The sequence below is a fragment of the Antennarius striatus genome, chromosome 16 (genome assembly GCF_040054535.1).
Source record: "Antennarius striatus isolate MH-2024 chromosome 16, ASM4005453v1, whole genome shotgun sequence".
Lineage (NCBI taxonomy): Eukaryota > Metazoa > Chordata > Actinopteri > Lophiiformes > Antennariidae > Antennarius > Antennarius striatus.
Genome location: NC_090791.1, coordinates 4,603,035 through 4,624,753, shown reverse-complemented (window position 1 = coordinate 4,624,753; position 21,719 = coordinate 4,603,035). Strand labels below are relative to the sequence as shown.

Genomic DNA, 21,719 nt, shown 5'->3' with positions numbered 1-21,719 from the left:
GCCTCCAAATGGAAAATGGAGAGTTATTAAGCAGAACCAGGAGATGGAAAGAGGCTGGCTTGTCCATCAGTGAAGCTCACATCAACACCTGGAGGATCCCAAAGACATGAAGAAGAGGAGTGGAGTGGAGAGGGGGGAGTGCCAATCGCACAAGCAAGCATTCATTGTATAAGAAAAAAAATTAATGGATGAAAATAGAGTCTGGAAATGGGATAAATTGAAGAAAATATGATGCTTATAAATATTGTGTTTTCCAAGATGATCTGCACCAATCGCAGGAGATTTTGGATTGTTACTACAACCTGATAATCCCTTTCTACCCCAGGTGTTTACCGAAAATTTTGCTTAATTATTTTACGCCAGTTTTATCAGCTGCTTTCTTCAGATGGTTTTTCTCCAATTCTTCCTTTCTGAAGGAGAATCAAAAACCACTCTGATCAGCTGATCACCAGCAGCTTTATCGACGAGCCTCTCTTGACAGCACATGTTTGTCACAGTTAAACGCTGTCTGCTGGGGTACGTTTGTGGTCAGTGGGACTTTTTTTTTTTTTTTTTGTGAGGACGGGGGTCAGCCCTCTGCTCTCAAACAAACACTCTGTGGGAGAATGTATGCACTCATGTGGGCTGGGTGGCCTGCTGGGTTGCCTCGCTCCCTGGGGTGTCTGGTCATGAGGTGGCTCTGTTATTCAGATAACATCTTGCAGCCATCCCACCCTCCTGTTGCGTCTGAGCCTATGCAGGGAAGAAGCTGGAAAACCCCCTCCCCACCCTCACTCCCCAGTACAGGAGGGGATAATTTGTGGCTGGAAGCTGAGACTCTGCTGTTTAGGTAAATATTGTATTATGTTTGCAGAGCTGGGATCGATGTTAGTACAACTTAAACAAAAGTGCAAACTGTGTTTAAGGGAAATGTTTGGTTATTGCAAAACAAACCTTAGACGCTCTCAGCTAATCACTAAATTATGGGATTGCTTACACTGCTGAGCTGGCGTTAAACACTTTCTCCTCTTCCCGTCATCGCCATATGGTCCATATTCACTGGCGCATTAGGAAAAAAAACATTCAGAGCATCATTATGTTAATGGTGTCACCGCCGCCTGTCTTGAACAGATTGAAGGCCAGGCTGAATGGAGGAGGGATGGGGGGGGGGGGGCTGCTGATTCCCATGCAGAGAAACTGTCAAATCCTCCACCAGAAATAAGGACACATGCAAATAACTCAGCTGATGCAGACAGGCCATGAATACACTGATGGGTGACTGTGGAACATATGGATCTCAGACACTATGAGCGTCCTCTTGGATGCAACCGTACAAAAGAAAAAGGTCGTATTTGTCTTCTGGCACGCTGATGCAGAAGACAGCATTTTTGTGATGACAGAGCAAAATCCTGCATTGTGCAACTTTTACTTAGTTACCAGGATGGATTCTAGATTCTAATAATTTATAATTTCTTCAGACCTGCAAGTTAAAGTCATGTATGCTGGACATTCAGTGTTCTAATCATGTTACTGACTGGATAATTTGTTGCTATAAGATACTTATTCCTATTTAGTAAATTATTTGTTTAGTTTGTGAATGTTGTGATTGAATAGTGCTGATTTTTACATTTTTATGAACTTTTTCTTCCTTCATCGGTCATTATAAAGCCCTGTGAATGGCGTAAATTGTTTGGGAGGCATCTGATTCTGTCCTGAGATTCAGGCCTCTTCGCTCCAAAACGACTGTCTGGCGCCCCCTGCTGGATTTAGGTATTTGGTGGTTATACGTGACCTACAGTATACTGTATGTCTGACCACTCAGCATTATGGGTGTCATGAACGGGGCTGTGTCTCCGGGTGTTGGTGGGATTTCTTAAACATAGATCTAAAATCATCTGGATGTCTGAGAATCTCCACAGACAGCTTGCGTTAAAAATAAACACTAAAAGTGTTAAAACAACATATCTTGGGTGTTGTTTTATTCCATAAGCACATAGTGTATAAACCTTCATTACCAGGATGGATCTTGAGGGATTGTTGACCTGCAAGTTAATATAATTTGTGCTGGACATTCAGTCTTCCAGTCACTGGATCCTCATATGCATCACAGCTGGTGAACCTTGCCTCTCTTCACAGTACATGCAGAATCAGATGCCCATGATCCGACCGGAGACCGCCAACTTTCACCCTGAAGCTCCTTCTCCTTCTGAAAGAACTAGTTTAACACACACTACAATTATACTCACTACATAAAGTACTTTATTTAGGATGAATGTAGTTTTTTAACGCATTTTTCTTCAGTGTGTCAGGTTTCAAATTCTACTTCAAATGGGACTGAAATGCAGATTAATTTCATAAATCGGGTTAAAACAGCATGGTCCATCCATATGACTGGATGTGAAACAGGTTTTGAGGCATCGGTGCCATATTTTAGTAATATCTGAAACATCCACCTGAGAAGCAAGACAGTTCATGGATCAGAAGAGACTAAGGTTAAGGTTGAGATTCATCGATAAAACTGTTCGTCTGACACCTCAGTCATATCTGGTCTGTTTGTCACCAGGGCAACTTACCAGAGGTGAAGGTCCCTGACCAACATTCTTTGTTGAGTTTGTGAAACTCATAAATACCAACAAGCACACAATTTGCTTTCAGAAGCTCTACACTAACATATTACAAATGCAGTTTCCAATTTCTGTTGATACCTACATGAAGTAGATTTACAATTGTCAGCATGTCAAACATCCAAAATAGTTTTGTTAAGCTTGTATTTGTTCAAATGATAATGAAGCCAACTTTCCAGGTTTTTGTTCAGGATGATCTTTAAATTTAATAGAAAAGCAGATTATCAGGCCACCTATAACAATGGAAACGTGCCATTATGTCCAATTATGAACAAGTAAATCACTCAATCTGACGACAGATTAAAAACATTTTAGTGGTAAAATCAAGTAAGGACATCAAATGAAGAGCAGAGAAAAGTAATTAAACATGTTTTTTTTATTTAACAGACAAGTTAGCCAACAGCCACCTTTCTGTTCAAAGCAACATCTAAAATTTCTGGAACTGCTTCTTGGCTCCAGCGGCTTTCGTCACTTTGAGGACGTTGAACCTCACAGTCTTGCTGAGAGGTCGGCACTCTCCGACGGTGACGATGTCTCCAACGGTGACATCTCTACAGAAAAACACGGAGCAAAAACGATGTCAAGAAAGTCCTGAATGACGTACTTTACAATCCATGTTTAAGATGATGAAGTCAAGCTGCATCAGTGTTTGCCAAAGGCAGTTTCCTCAGAGCTCAATGAGCTAGGAAGACCATCGTGAGAAAAAGCATCACTTGCAGCAAATGTCAAGTTGACTTCACCAGATGCACAATAACACAGTTCAATGAAAGACATGTGGACCTCTCTTTAACTTGCAAAATAGGTTTTACAAAATACAACATCTGCAAAGTAACAATATGCAGACTTCGAATATATTTTTTCTAGATCATGCAACTGTCATGTTTCAAAGTGCAAAAATTAATGGCATGTTAGAGGTGATGTACCTGAAGCAAGGTGACAGATGGACAGACAGGTTCTTGTGCCTCTTCTCAAAGCGGTTGTACTTGCGAATGTAATGCAGGTAATCACGTCTGATGACGATGGTCCTCTGCATCTTCATTTTGGTCACCACACCTGGAAGCCACACATGCAGATCATTTTAGAATTCAAACTTTGCAAATTCAAGAAAGCACACAAATCATGATGATTCAAACAAAAAACGGGACAAAATTGTCACTTCGCTACATCAGCATCGCCATTAGGCACTGTCGTCAGAACCCAGAGAGTTTGGAAGACCATCGTGAGAAAAAACATCATTTGTAGGACAGTGACAAACATAAATAAAAAGATAGTCTGTGGTAGGCTAGTCTGTTTAAACACTGGTTTTGGCTTGATTTTTGCCATATTCATGTATTCGAATGTTGATTTGTCTTCAGGAATACTTATAAAGGCTGCCATTCTAAATAATAACAAAAGCAGTGAAAGAACTTAACCAAGATTCGAGGTAATCAAACTCAACACAAAACAATCCACTGCCTCATCTTTGAAAAAATGTTTTTACGATTCTTTTTCTGAACTGCATGCAAGCCAATCATGAACCATCACCATAGAGCATTAAACACACATTTCAGTGATGATAGTGCATATTATAAACACAAAATGACTCCAAGCTGTTGTAATTAATGTTGAAGTGAATGGCTTGCCAACCTAGAGCCCAATGGTGAGAGTACAATGTTATCTGTAAAAACAAGTGTTGAACTAACCTGAGAGGATACGGCCACGAATGGAAACATTTCCAGTGAAGGGGCATTTCTTGTCAATGTACGTTCCATCAATAGCCTGGTGAAAATAGAGGATTGTTACTCAGTACATGACATAGCTTTGAAAACAATTTTTCATAGGTCTTGATCGCATCAGTAATGCCATAAGGCAATGTCGTCAAAACCCGACAGGTTTGGAAGACCATCGTGAATAAACATCACTTGCACTCTGCAGTTATGACTTTTAATTTTAACTTCAATTACCTCTCTTGGGGTTTTGAAGCCGAGCCCGACACTCTTGTGGTAACGGGGGATTTTTTCCTTCGTCTCCTTGCCACCATCAGCAACTAGAACACGCTTCTTGTTCTGGAAGATGGTGGGCTGTTTCTGGTAGGCGCGCTCGGTCTGTGGAATGGATTAAAAGCAAGATGTGCAAAAAAAAGAGAAACACGTTAACGTCGCCATCTATGATTCTCTTCACGGACCGACACATCACAGCTCGGCCGTACCAACTTCATAACGACTTTTTCTTTAACCAATCGCTATAGCAGGAAACTCAAACTATTCACTCGGTTAAATTTTCGGATGTGGCTTCTCCATCTTAACAATTGTACAGTTACTGAAGATTTGATGTTAGCATGCTAAGCTACAATTCCGGTTAGCTAAACGCTACACGAGGGTTTTCAGATCGATAACAAATACCATACACAGTTGCCCAAATGCATCTCAAAACGGCTTATGCTCGTACATAGAGACTATGTAAAGGTATTTATGTAATATTTTCAAGTAATTGTGTTCATGAACTCGTAAAAACATCGACTTCAAGTCACCACGCCGCTTTCTTGAACATACTTGTGCGTCCGCCATCTTTGCAGGCCGAGTCGTAAAGAGGACCGTGAACGTGCCCGAGAGCCGGAAGAGCACAACATAAAGGAAATGACGTCATTGATATGCAGTGTAAAAAAAACACAAATATATTTCGTTTTTCAATTCTCTTAACGTAGTAAGCGACGTATTTTATACGGTAAATATAGCATTTTAATTATAAATTTTAATTTGAACACAAACCCCATCAGATTATTGCACAGCTGTGTGTCACGCGGGGTTGAATAGATGCGCGGCGGTGGATTACGTCACCTCCCCTTGTTTCACGTTAGGAATCATATGAGCGTAGACGTCCCATCAGTGGAGATCAGCGCACCTGAGTTCAGCTAGCCACCGACGATAGCAGTTGCCACAAACAAATACAAGTAATCACATGATTCTAAGGAAGTCCTAGAGATATAAACAGGCAACAAAATGGCATCAAACCCGGGAGGAGACGGCCGAGGTACTGGCTAGCATCATAATAATAAGCGATATAAATTGAATGTAGCAGTATGGTAAAGGCGTAGTGGACATAGATAATGCGATACCATGACAGCAATGACTTGTTTTTGTTGTTGTCGCTTATTTACTTTTCAAGAGTAATAGTTGAACTGAGGTTAGCAAGATAGCTAACCTCAACATTAGCTCTGCGCTAGCTAGTGTACAAATTACGCCGCGCTTTTGTAGGTAGCATTAGCTGCCTAGATACCTGTGCTGGGGTTATTTAGCAAATATTTTAACAAAACTTAACAAAGATATGAAAAGATAACATGTCTTTAGTCAAGATTTTAAATATCGTGGATATACAGATGTGGCATTCGGCGAGACTAACTTCGGGGAATTCGTTTAGCCTAAATCAATTTAGCTAATGTTGTCAAGAAACACATTGTCACCAATTACACACCGTTTTATTGATAATATTATAAATATTTGATTGTAAAAGCGTATAAATGACTCTGACTTTTGACTTTCAGATAACGATAAAGATTCTATAGTGGACGTAGGAACTGTTTTGTTAAAAGAGTGAGTATATCTTGGTTATTTTGGGCGTTTCATTATTTAAGTAGCTAAAAAAATCAGGTCATTTTTGTTTACTGTCTATGACAGAGCATTGGCCCTACATTGATTAAAAAAAAGTGATATGCAGTCAAAGTGTTACGACCACTCCCAGCCATTTCCTTCTGCTCAAAATAACTCATTTTTGATTTCACGTGGGGTGTCTTTTCATGCTTTACTTAAGTACAGGTTTCATATTTATAGCATGAATATCATAAATGCTTGTCACAGTGTTTGTCGAGCAGGTGATATCTGATAGGGATTGTACCATTCTCATTTTAATTTGGTATCTTAATATTTCAACTTCAGACGTACAAAATCTATTATATTTTTCTATGTGTGGGACAAATGCGGCATCATAACTATCTGCTTGGGTCTTCCTCTGTAGCTTCATCTACCAGCGGGTTCAACGTCACGACGACAGCGGTGTTTCCTTGACCAGAGCACAGCTAGGTGGAAGAGAACTGTGTGACCCAAACCACAAGAGGCTAGCTAAATGCTTACAGCAGATTGGAGATGAGCTGGATAACAATGTCGACCTCCAAAGGTGGGCCCGATTTCTGTGTGTCATTTTTATCAAATTTTGTACCAGATGCATTTTGGAGTTTCAATGTAATGAATGTATGATAAGCTTGTTTGTAATGGCTAAATGTCATTTTACACAGGATGATAAAAAACTCAGCACTCCAGCCCACAAAAGAGTTGTTTATGAAAGTTGCCTTCGAGATCTTTTCAGATGGGAAATTCAACTGGGGCAGGGTGGTTGCACTCTTCTACTTTGCCTGTCGACTTGTTATTAAAGTGAGCATCTCTGTTGTGTCGCATAGCATAACAAATTCATAACAAAGTATATCTATCAGTATATCTATACAAATATATCTATACAATATGAGATTGAGAGCAACACTTATTCATATCTTGTCAGGCTGTCCTGGATGATCTTCCTGGTATCATCAGAACCATAATCAGCTGGACCATGGACTACCTCCAGGAACATCTGATCACATGGATTAGGGAACAAGGTGGCTGGGTAAGGAAGCAGCTGGCAAGTCTATTTCAAACTCATCATTTAGTGAAAATGGAGCGGCTGCCAGCGGCTGCTTTAACTCAATGCTCATCTTTTCCTAATTTTTAGGACGGTATTCGTGCCTACTTCGGAACCCCGACATGGCAGACGGTGGCTGTTTTCTTGGCCGGTGTTCTCACCACTGTTCTCGTAGTTCGCAAGATGTGAGCTTTGTGAAGAGAAAAAAACAGAAAAATGGGAGGAACAATGGCAGAAGGAAATGTGGATTATGACAGGAACCTGAAAGAGAAAAGGAAGAAGTTATGGCAGAATGAATGAGTTACACAGCTTGTACGTCGACACGAAGAATGACTCTTCGTTTCTGCTTGCCTTTCGTTTTCATGGATTGAGACTTGAATTGAACCCATTACCGTTGTACCCATGACCTCCGTGCCACTGGGGAAGTAATCGGTGCAAGGTGACATGTACAAAGTGAGAGGATGGAGAGTTTGTCAGACTTGAGAAGGGGAATCCACTTTAAGTACAGTAATTTATTTTTTACTTGGTACACCTAAAGAGTCGCTGCCTTCTGCTCAAAACCCTTAAAGATAGATGGGTTTAATTTTCTTTTTCTTTATTTTAGCATTTCCTTTCTGTGTTATTTTCAGTGTACTTTTATTTTACATCCCAGCCAGGCTGTATTTCTGATCTTCTCACTCTCCATCCATCTCATCCCAGTGTCTGTATGCTAGAGAAGCCATTTGATTTGTGTTTGTGGGTGTTTATTAGTGAGGGCGGATGCATCCCATCAGATTGCAGAGAGATATTCATGCATTTGACAAATTAGATTTACGAAGAAAAGGATAGAAATGAGAAATTACATGTCCAATAATATTTGAGCTCAGATGACCCAAAATAATTCGCTTCAGTGTTCAGCAGACAATCTGTGTGTTACCCCAGGGACTTGTTTTTCATTATTCTTGGTGTACATCCAGCATCAATCATTGCAAGTCTTAACAGACACAATCTCAGCTGAATGAGACTTCTTATTGTATATAACATTTAATAATGTGCCTCTTCGAGGCCTTTTGACCAGCGTTGTGACATATGTGTCTCCCACTTTTAAAATAGCCTGCCAAATGTCACATACAAACATTTCCTGTGGTGTTTTTAAAAAAAACTGTCACCATACAGACACTGAAAGCACTAACCTGCTCACAGATGCTTACCTCACTTCACACTTGTTGAAAGTACTGTATTTTTATGTAGTAATTCAAATTGCAATCTTCATTATAAATAGTAAATCGGTTTTGATACATTATCTTTGTTTGTCAGTGCCTAGCTGTTTTGTTTTTTACAATGAAATCTTTGATATTCTCATATTTTCATCTTTTTCTATCAAATTTGTAAATTCGATTGGTTCTCCCTTGAAATCTTTTTGCAGTGATCTTGTAAGATGTAATATGGAAAATAAAACTTTAAGCTCTTGCTGTGGTCACGGGTGTGTGTGTTTAGTAAGGTTTACTTTCATGTTTGTTCATGTATTTGGTTGAAAGTACAATTACTGTCAAAAAGTAATATATTGCGTTTTCACCTGAGCATTATCCCAAACTAAACACATGAACTTTATTGTACTTCACCAAAACATACGTGTGCCTGAAGGCAACTTGAATTTTTAAAAACTTGTTTTTTTTTGGTTCCTCCCATGGAAGCTGGACTGACCATCTTTAGTTAAATCATCTTTATCTGTAATTATTAGCTTATGAAGCTATGCCTGCAAACAAAACAAAAGATGTTGACAACAGTAAACTGTACATTTCATCATCAGAATGTTAGCATGCTACTGTTTGCTAAATCAGCTCAGCTGTCTGGTTTCATGGGTTAATTTAGCTGCTGACTCATCTTGTTCAGCTGCTTCTAAAACTTGTTTGTGGGTGGTTTGATCGGATGTAGGTACAGTATTAAATAATGTAATTTTGTGTTTAGAAAAGTGTTGGACATTTTGTAAGTCAAGAAATAGTGAAAGTTTTTGAAAATTTTACAATTTAATCTGTAGAAAAATTGCTGACATAAAATTAGACACATAAATCACACTATTGGGAGGTAAAGGTCAGGGTTCGACCACCAACACCGAACTGATTTAATCTTTAGGGTTCTTGAAGTTCAACTGTAAATGTCATAAAAAACCCACTACCTTTAAAACAGCCGCTTTAAACTTTTAAATTGTTGTTCTACAGAGTTTTGATTTTATGGCGATAACTGAGAAAAGGTACAGTAAGTGCTCAACTCATCTCGCAAGCTGTGAATTTCTGTCCTACATACCACAATCTGAACTTAAACTGGACTCAACTCAGTTACAATTAAAGAAAAGTTATTTTATTTTTATTTTTGAAGACTAAAAAAAGTCTTAACAGCATTTACAATCCAGAAATGTTCAGGAACACTTATGAATGAGATCAATGCATTGTAGTTTTATAAACATGCAATAAACCAAACATTGATCAAAAATGCTCAGTACTTTGTGAAAAAATAATCAGCATTTAAAAGACAAGAAGCTATAAAACAACCTCCCTACACCAGATCAATTAAAACATGAGTAGACAGGGAGCACCGGTCGATTCATGTTTATAGTTTACCCATAATAACAACTAGTCCTTGAAATACCTATATGATCTATAGGAAGCCACATTAACAACAGTTAAAATGACACTACAGCTGACGGGAGCAGAGAGCCGTGGCCTCTATCTCGTCTCCAGCACTCCATCTCTGATCCTCCATCTCCAGGCGGAGCTGAAGTCTGGAGCCGGAACGCAGCAGAGCTCCAGGCCTGACTCCTGCACCTCGTCATCGTGAGCGACCTGCTGGCCCTGCTGGGTTTCCAAGGTGAAAACCCTCTCTGTGATCTAGAAAGGAGTCACAAATGAGCATCAAGCAGGTTCAATAATGAGAGAAACATTCAAGTAACGAAAGACATTAATGTGAATCGCTGCCTGAGGGCACGAGAATGTCAAGCCTCACCTGATCGCTGATTCCAGTGGCGATGTGGCCCACCTTCACCCGGCGGGTCTCTCTGATGCGGATGCTCCTCCTGTTGAAGTCTTGTATGCAGACGTCCACCCCTGAGCCAATCACAGAGAAGAGGGATGGATATAACAGTTATCAGGCTTTACATTACATGCTGCATTAAACAGTTGAAAAGCAATGCTAGATTGTAGCTCACCTTGAAAACAACAGGGTGGGGGTACCTGTGTGTGACCCAGCAAATCCACACTGAAAACCTGAACATCTGGCTGACTGTTGTAGGAGAAAACGCCAGAACTGAAGTCATCTCCCGGGCTCAGAGACCAGCGGCCAGAGTCCTAGAATGGCCAGTTAAAAAAGAGGAAGGAAAACCGAAAATAACCTATTAATAATTTGTGCCCTCTGCATCATTTGAAACTAATTATAGATGTTCTTAATGGCGAATCTTGGGTTACTTTTTTATCCCATGGTTCCCAGTTGGAATACGGGTCGCTGCTGAGACAAGACAAAAGCTGCTCCTGCATCTCAGCTGAATGAAGCTGGGACAAACTGCTCAGGTAGAACTCTGCAGACGTGGGGAAAAGGATGAGCAAAGGGCGAAACATTTAACGCAAAAACAATGAGTCGAACATGGAGAAGAACCTCACCCCGCTCCAGTTTCTGCAGCTCAAGTTCAGGCATGGTGGTGACCTTGTTACCTCTCGTGTGGTTTGGCTCAGAAATCAGCATTTGTGGACAGAAATAGGAGCCTCGCTTTGACTCGGCATTCTTCTCTTCCTCGTCATCTGCAGGTTCCTTTGTCTTTGTCTCCTTTGACCCTGCCGTGACAGCTTTCTCCACTGACTTTTCATGTTCCTCCTCGGCATCATAGTCAACAATCCTGTTGTCTGGCTGCAGGGAGTCAGGAGGTTTATTGACACAGTAGAAAGGCTCAGCATAGGGTCCCTTCACTGGGCTGGTGAGACCTCCAACTGCAACCACACAAAGAAAATATATCAGCTCTTCACATTATGTCTCACATGTGATTTTCTCATTCAGTTCCTGCCCCACCCCACTAGCTGATTAGCTGGTTATATTCAGCTTGGAGGAAAACCTGCAGGCACTACTCAGGGCTAAGTAACTGTAGTGTAATACGCATGTTCAGGTTATCGTGCACAGATCCTGTATGGTTACCTTCTTTTAGAGCTTTAATAGTTTTTTCTATGAGGTCTGAAGCTGATGGTCTCTTGGCTGGGTCCTTCTGAAGTCCTGCTTTTATAACTTCAGCCGTGAGATGGTTACAGTCTGGAGGGATCTCTCTCAGAGGAGGAGGCTCATTGGCAATCTGCAAAAACGAATGAAAAGGATTGATGTGAAAAAAGTGAAGCTCAAGCCGAACATTTGTCTCAAAACAGCAGGCTGTAATGTCCGTGAGTCACTTTGAGGCATACCTTCAGGTAAAGTCTACAGGTGTAGTATCTTGTCCAAGGCTGACATCCACTGAGCATGTGCAGAAACATACAGCAGCTGCTCCACACATCTGCTTTGGCTCCACGGGGTTCCCCTTTTACAATCTCAGGGGCCATGTGCGTCTCCGAGCCTTTAAGATCTGCATCGAATTAAAGAATAAAAGAAAAAATTTGAATGAAGAGGGACACGGGGGTGGACGAATAATCATTTTTATTAACCGATAATGATCACCTCTGGACCCACTCAGGCTCTGTCCTTGATTGTCAAGTCTCTCAGCGTGACCGAAGTCACACAGGCAGGCGTCTCTGCCGTCCTCCGATAGCAACACATTGTCAGCTGTGGGAAACAAGCAGAGTGAGTAATCAGCCGCATTAATCCTGGCACTGCTTGCTGAACTCAAGGGGACTTTGTTCCATGACTTGTGCTCTTTAGCTTGTGGGCGATATAATTAGAAACAGGGCAGCTGTTCAGATAGAAAACAGTCTGAAGACAAAAGAGCAAAAACAGATGAGTATGTGAGATCCCTGATTGACAGATTCTGAAAAAAGAGGTCACAAACAGGCATCAGATGCAGGTTTACCTTGTTTGATGCTTGTGTAGAGGCATTTCGGACACCAGGTGGCGCCTGAGCTACAACAGCCCAAACATACTGATTCCTGGGTTTCCAGGCTAACTTTTTTCCCCCCTCTTCTTCAAAGTTTCCGTCCTAATTCACTCATTCTTTATAACTTCTTTCCACTCAGTTTTCATCTTCTCCTTTCTTTCTTTCTTTACCATCTCTGCTTTCTTCTCTTTCTCTTCCCTCATTCTTTCTCTAAGTGCTTCCTGCTCCTGTCCCATCCCCCTCGTCTTTCGCTCTCCTTTTCTTTTTTTCTCGCACATGCGCCGTCTCCAAAGAGTAGCGGTGAGTCACGCTGTGGGAAATTCCCAGCCCCGTCGTCTCTCTCTTTCTGTCATAGTTTGGTTTCACAACACAGGTGCCGAGGATAAAAAGCTAGACTGTATCTGTGACAGTTGTGTTCCTCAAGACAGTCGCACAAAGACACACAACCCTCTGATGAGAACTAATCTTGCTGACTGTCTCTGTGTGTTTTTGTTTTGTTTGCACCACAACAAGTCAAATTAAATACTGACACATCTAGTTTTACTGATATTACTGTCCTGCCATTTTGATCGGCACAATTACCGCAGTCAAGAATTCATACTGAAAGTGTCATTATGAGCGGAGGTCAATATCTAATGTCTGTGTTTTGGTTTACACTGTTATGGCAAGAATCTAAATTTATATAATTTACCTTTAATGTCAAGATGCACCACTTTTTTCTTCACCAGGTACACCAGTGCTGTTAAGACTTGTGAGAGGTAGTGGAGACTCAGGTCCTCTGGAAGCCGGCCGCGCTCTGCTATCAGCTGGCCCAAAGACCCTGCAAATACCAGCTCAGGTGAGGCCAGGATAAAGATGACATCATCTTTGTTAGTTGTGACGCCGCATCTTTTCCCTAACCATTCCTGCTATCACAGGTGGGAATTTCATGACAAAAGAAAAGTGTGAGTTAGTTGTCATCCCCAAGCTCCCCCACTTCCACATCTTTACACTAACCCCATCCGTATTTCTGTCTTTTCTTATTCCAATTTTGCAGCTACCAAGCTTGCATCATGCTCTTAACTCACCAGTTTCTGCACTCACACCCCTTCTCCACCTTCTGGTTGTTGACAGAATGTCATGTGTGTAAAAAAGGCAGAAGTGAGGTTTGTTTACCAGATTTCAGGTCCATGAACAGATAGACACTGGGCCCCTCTCTGACCACTCCGTAGAGCTCCACCACATGAGGAGATCTGAGGGCACTCCACGCACCCACCTCCTCACTGTTGAAGCTCTTCTGGAAGATCTACGATAAGTAAAAGAGCAAAAAAATCAGAGCTCCTGTTGAAACCAAGTACCTTAGAGACAAGGAGCGTTTGCTATACCGTACCTTTTTCACAGCAAATTCAAAGTTTGTGTTGACATCCTGAGCTTTGTACACTTCACCGTAAGAGCCTTGCTTGAGAAACTGTGTGAAGATATACTCCCTCCTCTCCTTGTACTCAGAGTCCACTGGCTGGATTTTCTGGCAGAAAATATAGAATTTTTAAATTTTTTTAAATAGTCACACACTTTAAATGCAAACAGACGCCAGGAAGTAAATGACAAGAAACCGAAGATACCTCATTGTAAAAGATAATTCCCTCATTGATGATAGAATCTGCTGCTGAGAGTTCGTCTTCCTCTTCTCTTATATCCTTCTCCACTTCTTTGAAAAAGGGCCCTGCGAAGCACGGGTCCCCCTGACTAACGCTGCCCCTGAGGCCGGCAAGGGGCAGAGAATAGTCTCCTAGACTGCTGAGAGAGTCTGATGCGCTGTCCTGCCCAAAGGAGTGGACACTGGAGAAGGAGCCACAGACCTGGTCCCTCCAGTTCAGAGGAGAGCAGCCCGTGATGTAGATCTGTTGGCTGTATGGAGGAGCTCCTCTGTCCAGATCTTCTTCTGAGCTTTCAGTACTGCTGCAGCAGGATGTACTGAGGTTGCTCCTCGTACCTGGAGATGATTCCTCCTGCAGGCAATGACAAGAAAAACAAAAGAGATTCACCTCAAAATCATACGGAAAGCCATGTTTGTATGGGCGTCAACAGATTGACCCTATGGCGGCCAAACCATTTGGCAGTTTATCCTTGAAGTCGGTTGACAAGAAGCCTCTAGCATGCTCCATTTATTAAATACAAGACGTGCTAATGTGTTCTGTAAGGTAGCTTTACATGTTAGAGTAAATGTGAAATGAAGAATGATAAATCCTTACCAGGATCTGGACGAGAGAACTCCCACTCTCTTGTTCAGGGACTCCAGAAGGCGTTCGATGTCTTTGTCGCTGCTTCTCCTTCTTTTCCAGTTTTTTCTTCCCCTTGCGCTTCTGTCTCTTCCTGGTTTTCTTTTTTGGGGCGAGTTGTGAAGGTGAGCGGCTCGGCTGCTGGACGGAGGCGGTGGACGGACACACCACATTGTTGTGCTCTGAAGAAAGACTGAGAAGCACAACAATGATGTAAATAAGATGTGACGGGTTCACTTTAGCGTCTGTAGGCAGACATGAGGTGTAATACCTGCTGGTGAAGCAGTTCGGGGAGGCGACAAAGGATCGTTTAAAACAGGATGGACTAAACTCTTGGGAGTCCTGGGTTTCACCTGAGGAGAGCACAGTTCTGATGTTACATCATCTCTTGACAGTTATTTCAATAATCTTTATACATAAATTTAAACAAAAACTTACACTCAGCCTGGGCGATGAAGGTTGAGGTCTTCAGTGGCATTTCTCCCACTTGCTCTGCTGTCCCATGAGTCAGGAGCTTATTGATTAAAGGGTTCAAACAGGCTATGTAGCCCATTTTGCTGTCCTTTCCCTCCTCTTCCTCCTCATCCGTCTCCTGGTCAGCAGCAGAGTAAGACGGGTACGACCCCTTCAGCTCAGCCTGTGAGGACCCGGAGAACGGGGCCGTAGAGTTGAAAATCCTTTGCCTCACCGCCATTTCACCTGCTGGATCTGGAAAGAGAGGAAATCATAGAGGAAAATAATGTTGCTGTCAAACCTTCTTTAAAATTTGCACAACATTAATAAAATTGCATTCGTAACCTCAGCTCCTTTCTGAAATTTTAAGTGTCACTATTCAGGAAACCCTGTCCTGACTAAATGAATGGGGTTGACTGAAAAAAAAGCTGGCTGCGTTCACATCCATGAGAATTTTCAACATGAAAGTTTAAACAAAGGCTGCAACTAATTGGATTAGAATTAATCTGCCAAATAATTCCACAATTTGTTGTTTTGTCTATAAAAATGTCTTTGTAATTTCCCACTGTCCAATTTCATGTCTTCAAATGTCATGTTTTGTCTGGCTGAGAGCGCAAAAAGTAAACATATTGAGTTAATTACCAACATGACAAAACCATCAAGTCCTCGCATGTGAGAATGTGGAGCTTAAAAAAAAACACAAAAAACCCCCAAAAAGGATTGAAATGATTGATTATTATAACTACTGCAACTTCATTTTCATTTAATCAATACATCACAAATCAGGTAATTGCTACAGCTCTGCTTTGCAATATTTTATTTTTACAATAACAATGCAACTGTAAAACATTTGTCGCCTTGTCGAGCTGCGGTTGATTATGACATTAAAACTGATTGTGAGACAGTAAAACTCTTCGTCGCTGGCGATCCGGTGACCTTTGGAAATGTTGTAAAAGTTCACGGTTGTGAAAAATGGTTTCCTCACAACACAACAAAACACTTGTCACGTGAATGCCATAGGAAAAAAAAAAAAGATAATGGAAACCAAACATAATGTTCATTTCAAGTTTAAACTATATTTTGTTTATTCGATTGTTTATTATGAATAAGTTCATGTTCTTAGACGGTGTTCTTAGACTGATTACTTCCAGCATCACAAGCTGAAATCAGCAGCAGAAGACACATACGCCCAACTCATCTGACTTGTTTATGCTTGTTCCTCCATCCCTACAACGACACACACACACACACACACACACACACACACACACACACACACACACACACACGCACGCACACACACACACGCACACACACACACACACAGACACACTTCAATGCAACAATGACAGGCTTTGTTCTCGTATTCCACTTAATATTGAGCTGCTTCTTAACGTCTTGTTCAACATAATTGACTTTGGAGATAACTCTAGATCACCGGCTTGATGTGAAACCAACTGAGAGTTTGCGGTCGGCAGATGAGACAGGAAATCCAACCATCACATAGTTTTGGCAGTTGCAACTGTCGTTAAAACGCAGGCGCTTTGTTTCAGTTGGAGGAAGTAAATTATGACACGTTAGCGTCAGCCCGTCTCAAATTCCAATAAAGATTACCTTTGACTGCATTGTAGCTCAGACGTGATAATATGTTTGACTGTAGAAGCAGCACGCACAGACAAACCCTCCTCATTTGTTATAAGCATTAAATGCAGTTTAAGAAGAGTGCAGTTGCAGCTTGTTGCATCAGTCTGACCACTGATCTTACCAGAATCTTTTCCCTGTCTGTATGTTCTGCACAAACATACAGACTCTTGAATGAAATAAAACCAAGACTAATCCTGAGAACTCAACAAAACGATCTGAAAAATCTTCGTCAGGTGATTCATGCATATTCTTACACTTGAATACAAATGATGCATCACATGAGAAAAGCTGGCATCAGCATGTTGCCGAAGCACAATAAAACTGTTCAGTAACACAATTACCTTGTGTGCTGCCTTCATGCACCGCAATTTTATGTGGAACAAACTAATTCAACTGTCACTTCCTTCTTAAGACACTGGTCCGGTGCTCTGAAAGCACGACTCAACACCACACCCCGATGAATTTACGTGAAAAGGAAATAGAGAAAAAACAAATGCAACAGATGCAACCACAAAAACAAGTCAACACACAACAATGCGTGCGGCAATTAGACGTACCCACAGATGTCAGGGGGAGCTGCTCTCTGTCTGGAGCGGCTGTTGACAATAACCTGTCATCTAGTTAAACTCACTGCGGTCCAGCTTGTCCTTCATGATCGGATTTATCAGAGCGCTGCTGTCTCTCCTCCGCTTGATGCTGGCTCTCAGCCAACCAGGAGGCGGAGCTGACTGACACTGACTTATGGGAAATGCATCTCCACTTCCCCATATTCCCCCCTCCCTGCGCTGCTTCCAAGAGAGTTGGTTTATGTGCTCTTCCCTCTCCAGATGAAAGGATAATTTACGTGGCCGTGCTTTTGGTGATCAAATGTTCGGAAAGATAAATGTGAAATATAAACTCTCTGTTGTCTGCTCCTGTTAAAATATATATTCAGTTTTACTCAAACAGGAATTAATTAAAGATTTGAACATTAATTTTAATGAAATTAAAACCATAATATGGACTAATAATGTTTAAAACTCAAAGAGAAAACACACAAAAAAGCAGTCAAATTATTGTGTGCATGTTAGGAGATGGGTTTAATGGCCCCCATGTGCTCTGACACACTAATGAACATGTGTCTTTTGTGTCTTTTCATCTAATGTGCTTGAGTCACATGTGATTTAACAAGTACCCGCAACCTCTCTTGTACGCCATGTCGTAAAAACTGAAATCAACAACAACACTCAAAATTCTTTACAGAGAAACTGTCTCAATCTGATAGCTAATATAATGAGGCTCCGAAGGAAAACATTTGTCAGTGAGAGAATTTAAAGAAAGTGCACGAGCTGTCACTTAAAATGTGAGGCGTCTATCTCTGTGAAATAATTTCACTTGCCTGTCTTTTTAAGCAGCAAAACAACTTAGTCATATAAAAACCACGCCAGAACACAGGAAATTCAGATTACCACTTGAGAGGCTCTGACATGAACCTTTAGCAAAATCCTGTTGCTTTCTGCCTCCTTTTTATAAAAAGGAAACTGTTAACAGTCATGGTAACTATGTCTTAGAAAAACCTTTGTTTAGAATTTAGGGTATATTTTTCGATACTTAACAAGCACCAGATGATTCAGTCAAAAGTCTCCTGGGAAAAAATCTGGAAAGAAAAATCTCAAATCTCAATCAAAATGTACAGATAAACCTGTAATGTAGTGAGGGTGGTAACTAATGGACAACAGAAATGATCATAAGGTGCAAGTATAGTTTGGTTTGGTTCATAAAAAGTCAAAGCTAGAACACTCGCTAGAAAATCATCAAATTTACTGCAACAAAAAAAAAAAAAAACTAGCAAAAAAACCCATCTCAGATAGTTAATTGATTATTACAATAAAAAAAGTCAATTGGTATTAAATTGCTTAAGAATTAATAACATCATTTATACATGCAATGCAACAACAACACTATACTGCCCTCAAAATTTTGATTAATCTGAGCTGGCATCTGTCAAATGGGAGTAAAGACTTTGAGCTTATAATAAACTAAAACTTAACAGAATCTGCATAGACTTCAATCTATATATGAAGAAGGACAATCCATTGCAGAAAGCTTCTTTAGAGGAATCTTGATTTTAAAACCAGGCACGGCAGCGAGCGACTATACCGAGCCAAGTTGAGCTGCATACCCCCCACACAGATTAATGAAATTCCAAAGTCTTTAGTAAGGACAGTGAAAAGGGACTGGACCTGAAGTTGGCTGCAGAATACACACAGCAAGCATTCCTACAGGAGAAATGTCCTAAACCTGGAGGACCACATGTACAACTTATTTAAGAAAACCTTTGACTTCAGGTTGTACTCACATTGTTCGGTCACACCTCTTGGGTTCTCGTCCAACGTCCTTTTTTTCCTGTTACTTCATCACTTTGTGCTGCAATGAAGAAATAGATGTCATTAGAGGGGGAAAAAACCATGAAGATGAATCCATGAAATCATCTGTTTCCAGTATTCTCTGCAAATTATGATTTAACTGATGATGTCTGTGTATGCACAGTAAATGGGGGTGTTTTATATATAATTTTGACATCTGGTTTTGATAAGATGATGTAGGAAACAATAAAATCACAGCTCTGTTAGATTACTGCTTTTCTCAGTTTTAAATCATCTTATGATGCATTTTACATTTTAAAATGTTGGTCAGATGAAATAAGAAAGCTGTCACCTTACATCCTTGGTGATTATAACATGTATTGTTTGCAGATTTTTGTTATTTTTTAACAAAAATGTGGATTGATTCGTACAGAAAATAATATGAAAAGAATTGATAGTTGTAGTCCAACAATAAACATACAAATTCATAAACTGATGAACACCATATTTCCTCTGTAATTACTATTGTGAGTGCCAGGATATTCTGCCAAACTGCGCTTTTGATCAGCAACAAACAAACTGAACCAAGACAATTTGGTGATGATGAATTTATAACTAGAAAACCGGCATCTAGTTTATATTTTTTATGCTATTTAGACAACTCCACCATGCTGTAAGAGCGTACAGAGAGATTGAGAACCCCCACTGTACTCATGGAACAGATTTATTTCAATGCAATTTCTGCCGTTTCTTTCTACATTGCAGGAAAAAGCACAAAGGAGATTTGCACTGACAGGATACCATTGGGTTCTCATGCATGAATGGACCCGGTCCAGAGCTGCTTAGCTGTAAATGCATGCCAGATGCTTGAGTCTGAGCCAAGAATGGTCTGGTATCCATCTATACAGTGTGTGAGAAGCAGCAGAACCGGACAACATACAGTGACTGTCAAGGGTGACGAATGTAAACAGTTAAATCTGGCAGATGTGAGCTGAAATTGGCATAATGTTCATATCAATCAGGCAAAATGGAGTTAATAATGGCACAAAATCAAATGATATAGAACATGATATGACAAAATCAATGAGCATAATATCCAGTCTTAAATGCATTATGGTTTAAAAAATGCATTAAGCACGTTTTTTGTATATTCTCTTGTGTCTTATGTACATAATGTATGCATTATTACACGTGTGTGTTTATTCGTGCGCTTTTCTTCGACATACTTGTACATAATTTCTTTTTCTTTTTTTTTTGGAAGATATTATCCACATTTTCTAATATAAGAAAAAAAAAATCCATCAAAAGCAACCGTATTAAAATTATAGAAAAAAAACCGTAAAAGCTGAAGTGAAGCAGTTTTAATTACACACATCTGCCTTCAAAAGGCGGTCGGGCGGTCGGGAAAAGTTTAGTGAAAGACAAATTTAGAGTAACAGATTACCACTTATTCTTCCGCCCGTTTAAAACCACTGCGATAAAAGTAATGTGGCAAAACATAAATTAGAAATACAAGATTTAGTACTTGACCTACCGTATATCCTCTGTTAAACGTCATCTTCGATGTAAATTCTAAATCGCTGCTCTACAGGAACTAAAATAATAACAGCTTTCTGCCTTTATTCAGCGCCATTTCACATTAGCTAAAACCTAGACTGACGTGTCTGTGTCATAAATTGAGAAGACGGACTTTTGAAATAAGAAGCTGTTGTCTCCGAATAGAAGGAAGTGTCTGGAAAAAAGTGTAAAACCTGTATCACTTGTTAATAAAGGATAAATATACTTACTGTGTTCACTTATTCAGGCATAGGCGTCGACCGATGGCGAGCAGACCCAGATTAGTGTCCAACTACCTGTCTTCCGTTTATCCATGTCAAAGTAAATATATGTTTCCTTGATTTTACACTTAATGACATTAAAAGTCTGTAATACAAAATATTGGTGCAATTATTATACATTAATATTAATTTATGCATTTTATTTTGCTTTTTGTGGTTAAATAATATCAATAGACTTTTGTGCAAGTTAAAAGTATGCTTTTACATTGAAAGTATTAGTTTGAACTTCCTTTATGCGCAACTTTTTAATTTGACGCACTTTACAAGATCCTTTTCTGAAAACGCAGCGATGGAACATATTTCAATCCACTGTAACTTTATTATTGTCAAGTTTTGTTTTCTTTATTTCTTGTTTTACTTCACACTTTTCTTCCCTCATATTTATCTTTACGTTTTTAGGTGTCTGTCATTTAGGCAGTCAGATTCATAGCTAGACACATTTTGCTGAGTCCAGTTCCCAATTAATCTACTACTGTATTTCATTTAGTGGTTGTTTTAATTCGGATTCCACAATAACAGGAAAATAATGTCTTTTTGTTTTCTGTGATTCGTATTGTCAAAGTGAGCTGCTTTGTGTCCGTACGTCAAAATGACTCTTAATAGGGTCGTCATTAGCATTGCTTGTGTCCAAGCATCATCTTTAAGTATTTAAATAAAATAGTAAATGGAAAATAAATGTCTTTTGAATAAATGGGACCTCAGTTTGAATTTCTCCATGTTGGCGATGCCCCGAGTTAAGTATTAAACTTATATTTTGTAACGGATATGCATACTGTAATATCCGTTCCACACTGTATAAAAAATTGAGAGGCTTTTCATAAAACCCTTTAAATCGAAGGCTGTTCCTTTAGTTGTTTGTATTATTGGTTTCAATCCATGTCTGTCTTCTTGTTTAC

At 40.1% G+C, this 21,719-nt stretch overlaps 3 protein-coding genes and 3 non-coding genes across 10 annotated transcripts; 1 reads left to right on the top strand and 5 right to left on the bottom strand.

The window, feature by feature from the left end:
- Positions 1-2,961: 2,961 nt before the first annotated feature.
- Positions 2,962-5,193, bottom strand: rps11 (ribosomal protein S11). The gene is made up of 5 exons (XM_068336682.1): positions 5,135-5,193; positions 4,547-4,687; positions 4,286-4,361; positions 3,527-3,656; positions 2,962-3,154 (listed from the first exon to the last, which is right to left on the bottom strand). The coding sequence occupies exons 1-5, from the start codon at positions 5,147-5,149 to the stop codon at positions 3,031-3,033; spliced, it is 486 nt and encodes a 161-aa protein (XP_068192783.1). The 5' UTR covers positions 5,150-5,193; the 3' UTR covers positions 2,962-3,030.
- LOC137610386 (small nucleolar RNA SNORD35) lies at positions 3,237-3,321 on the bottom strand. The gene has a single exon (XR_011038477.1). It is a non-coding gene; the product is annotated as a small nucleolar RNA SNORD35 (small nucleolar RNA).
- On the bottom strand, positions 3,760-3,844 carry LOC137610399 (small nucleolar RNA SNORD35). Its single transcript, XR_011038491.1, has one exon. It is a non-coding gene; the product is annotated as a small nucleolar RNA SNORD35 (small nucleolar RNA).
- Positions 4,427-4,509, bottom strand: LOC137610385 (small nucleolar RNA SNORD35). The gene has a single exon (XR_011038475.1). It is a non-coding gene; the product is annotated as a small nucleolar RNA SNORD35 (small nucleolar RNA).
- A 229-nt stretch (positions 5,194-5,422) lies between the features above and the next one.
- baxa (BCL2 associated X, apoptosis regulator a) lies at positions 5,423-8,699 on the top strand. The gene is made up of 6 exons (XM_068336560.1): positions 5,423-5,612; positions 6,124-6,172; positions 6,594-6,752; positions 6,871-7,006; positions 7,131-7,235; positions 7,341-8,699. Exons 1-6 carry the CDS (start codon positions 5,582-5,584, stop codon positions 7,437-7,439), a joined length of 579 nt encoding a protein of 192 aa, XP_068192661.1. The 5' UTR covers positions 5,423-5,581; the 3' UTR covers positions 7,440-8,699.
- An 872-nt stretch (positions 8,700-9,571) lies between these two features.
- map3k14a (mitogen-activated protein kinase kinase kinase 14a) lies at positions 9,572-20,848 on the bottom strand. Of its 5 annotated transcripts, XM_068336381.1 has the most exons (18): positions 20,773-20,818; positions 19,787-19,885; positions 18,979-19,046; positions 14,982-15,251; positions 14,815-14,896; positions 14,517-14,736; positions 13,887-14,273; positions 13,655-13,789; positions 13,441-13,570; positions 12,977-13,105; positions 11,913-12,017; positions 11,663-11,820; positions 11,406-11,556; positions 10,880-11,203; positions 10,688-10,797; positions 10,432-10,570; positions 10,230-10,330; positions 9,572-10,114 (listed from the first exon to the last, which is right to left on the bottom strand). In XM_068336381.1, exons 4-18 carry the CDS (start codon positions 15,235-15,237, stop codon positions 9,953-9,955), a joined length of 2,589 nt encoding a protein of 862 aa, XP_068192482.1. In that variant the 5' UTR covers positions 15,238-15,251; positions 18,979-19,046; positions 19,787-19,885; positions 20,773-20,818; the 3' UTR covers positions 9,572-9,952. The 5 variants fall into 5 exon arrangements, with proteins under 5 accessions (XP_068192482.1, XP_068192481.1, XP_068192483.1 ...); XM_068336380.1 differs by lacking the exon at positions 19,787-19,885 and having other exon boundaries at positions 20,773-20,848; XM_068336382.1 differs by lacking the exons at positions 19,787-19,885; positions 20,773-20,818 and adding an exon at positions 20,520-20,714.
- Between the last annotated feature and the right edge of the window lie 871 nt (positions 20,849-21,719).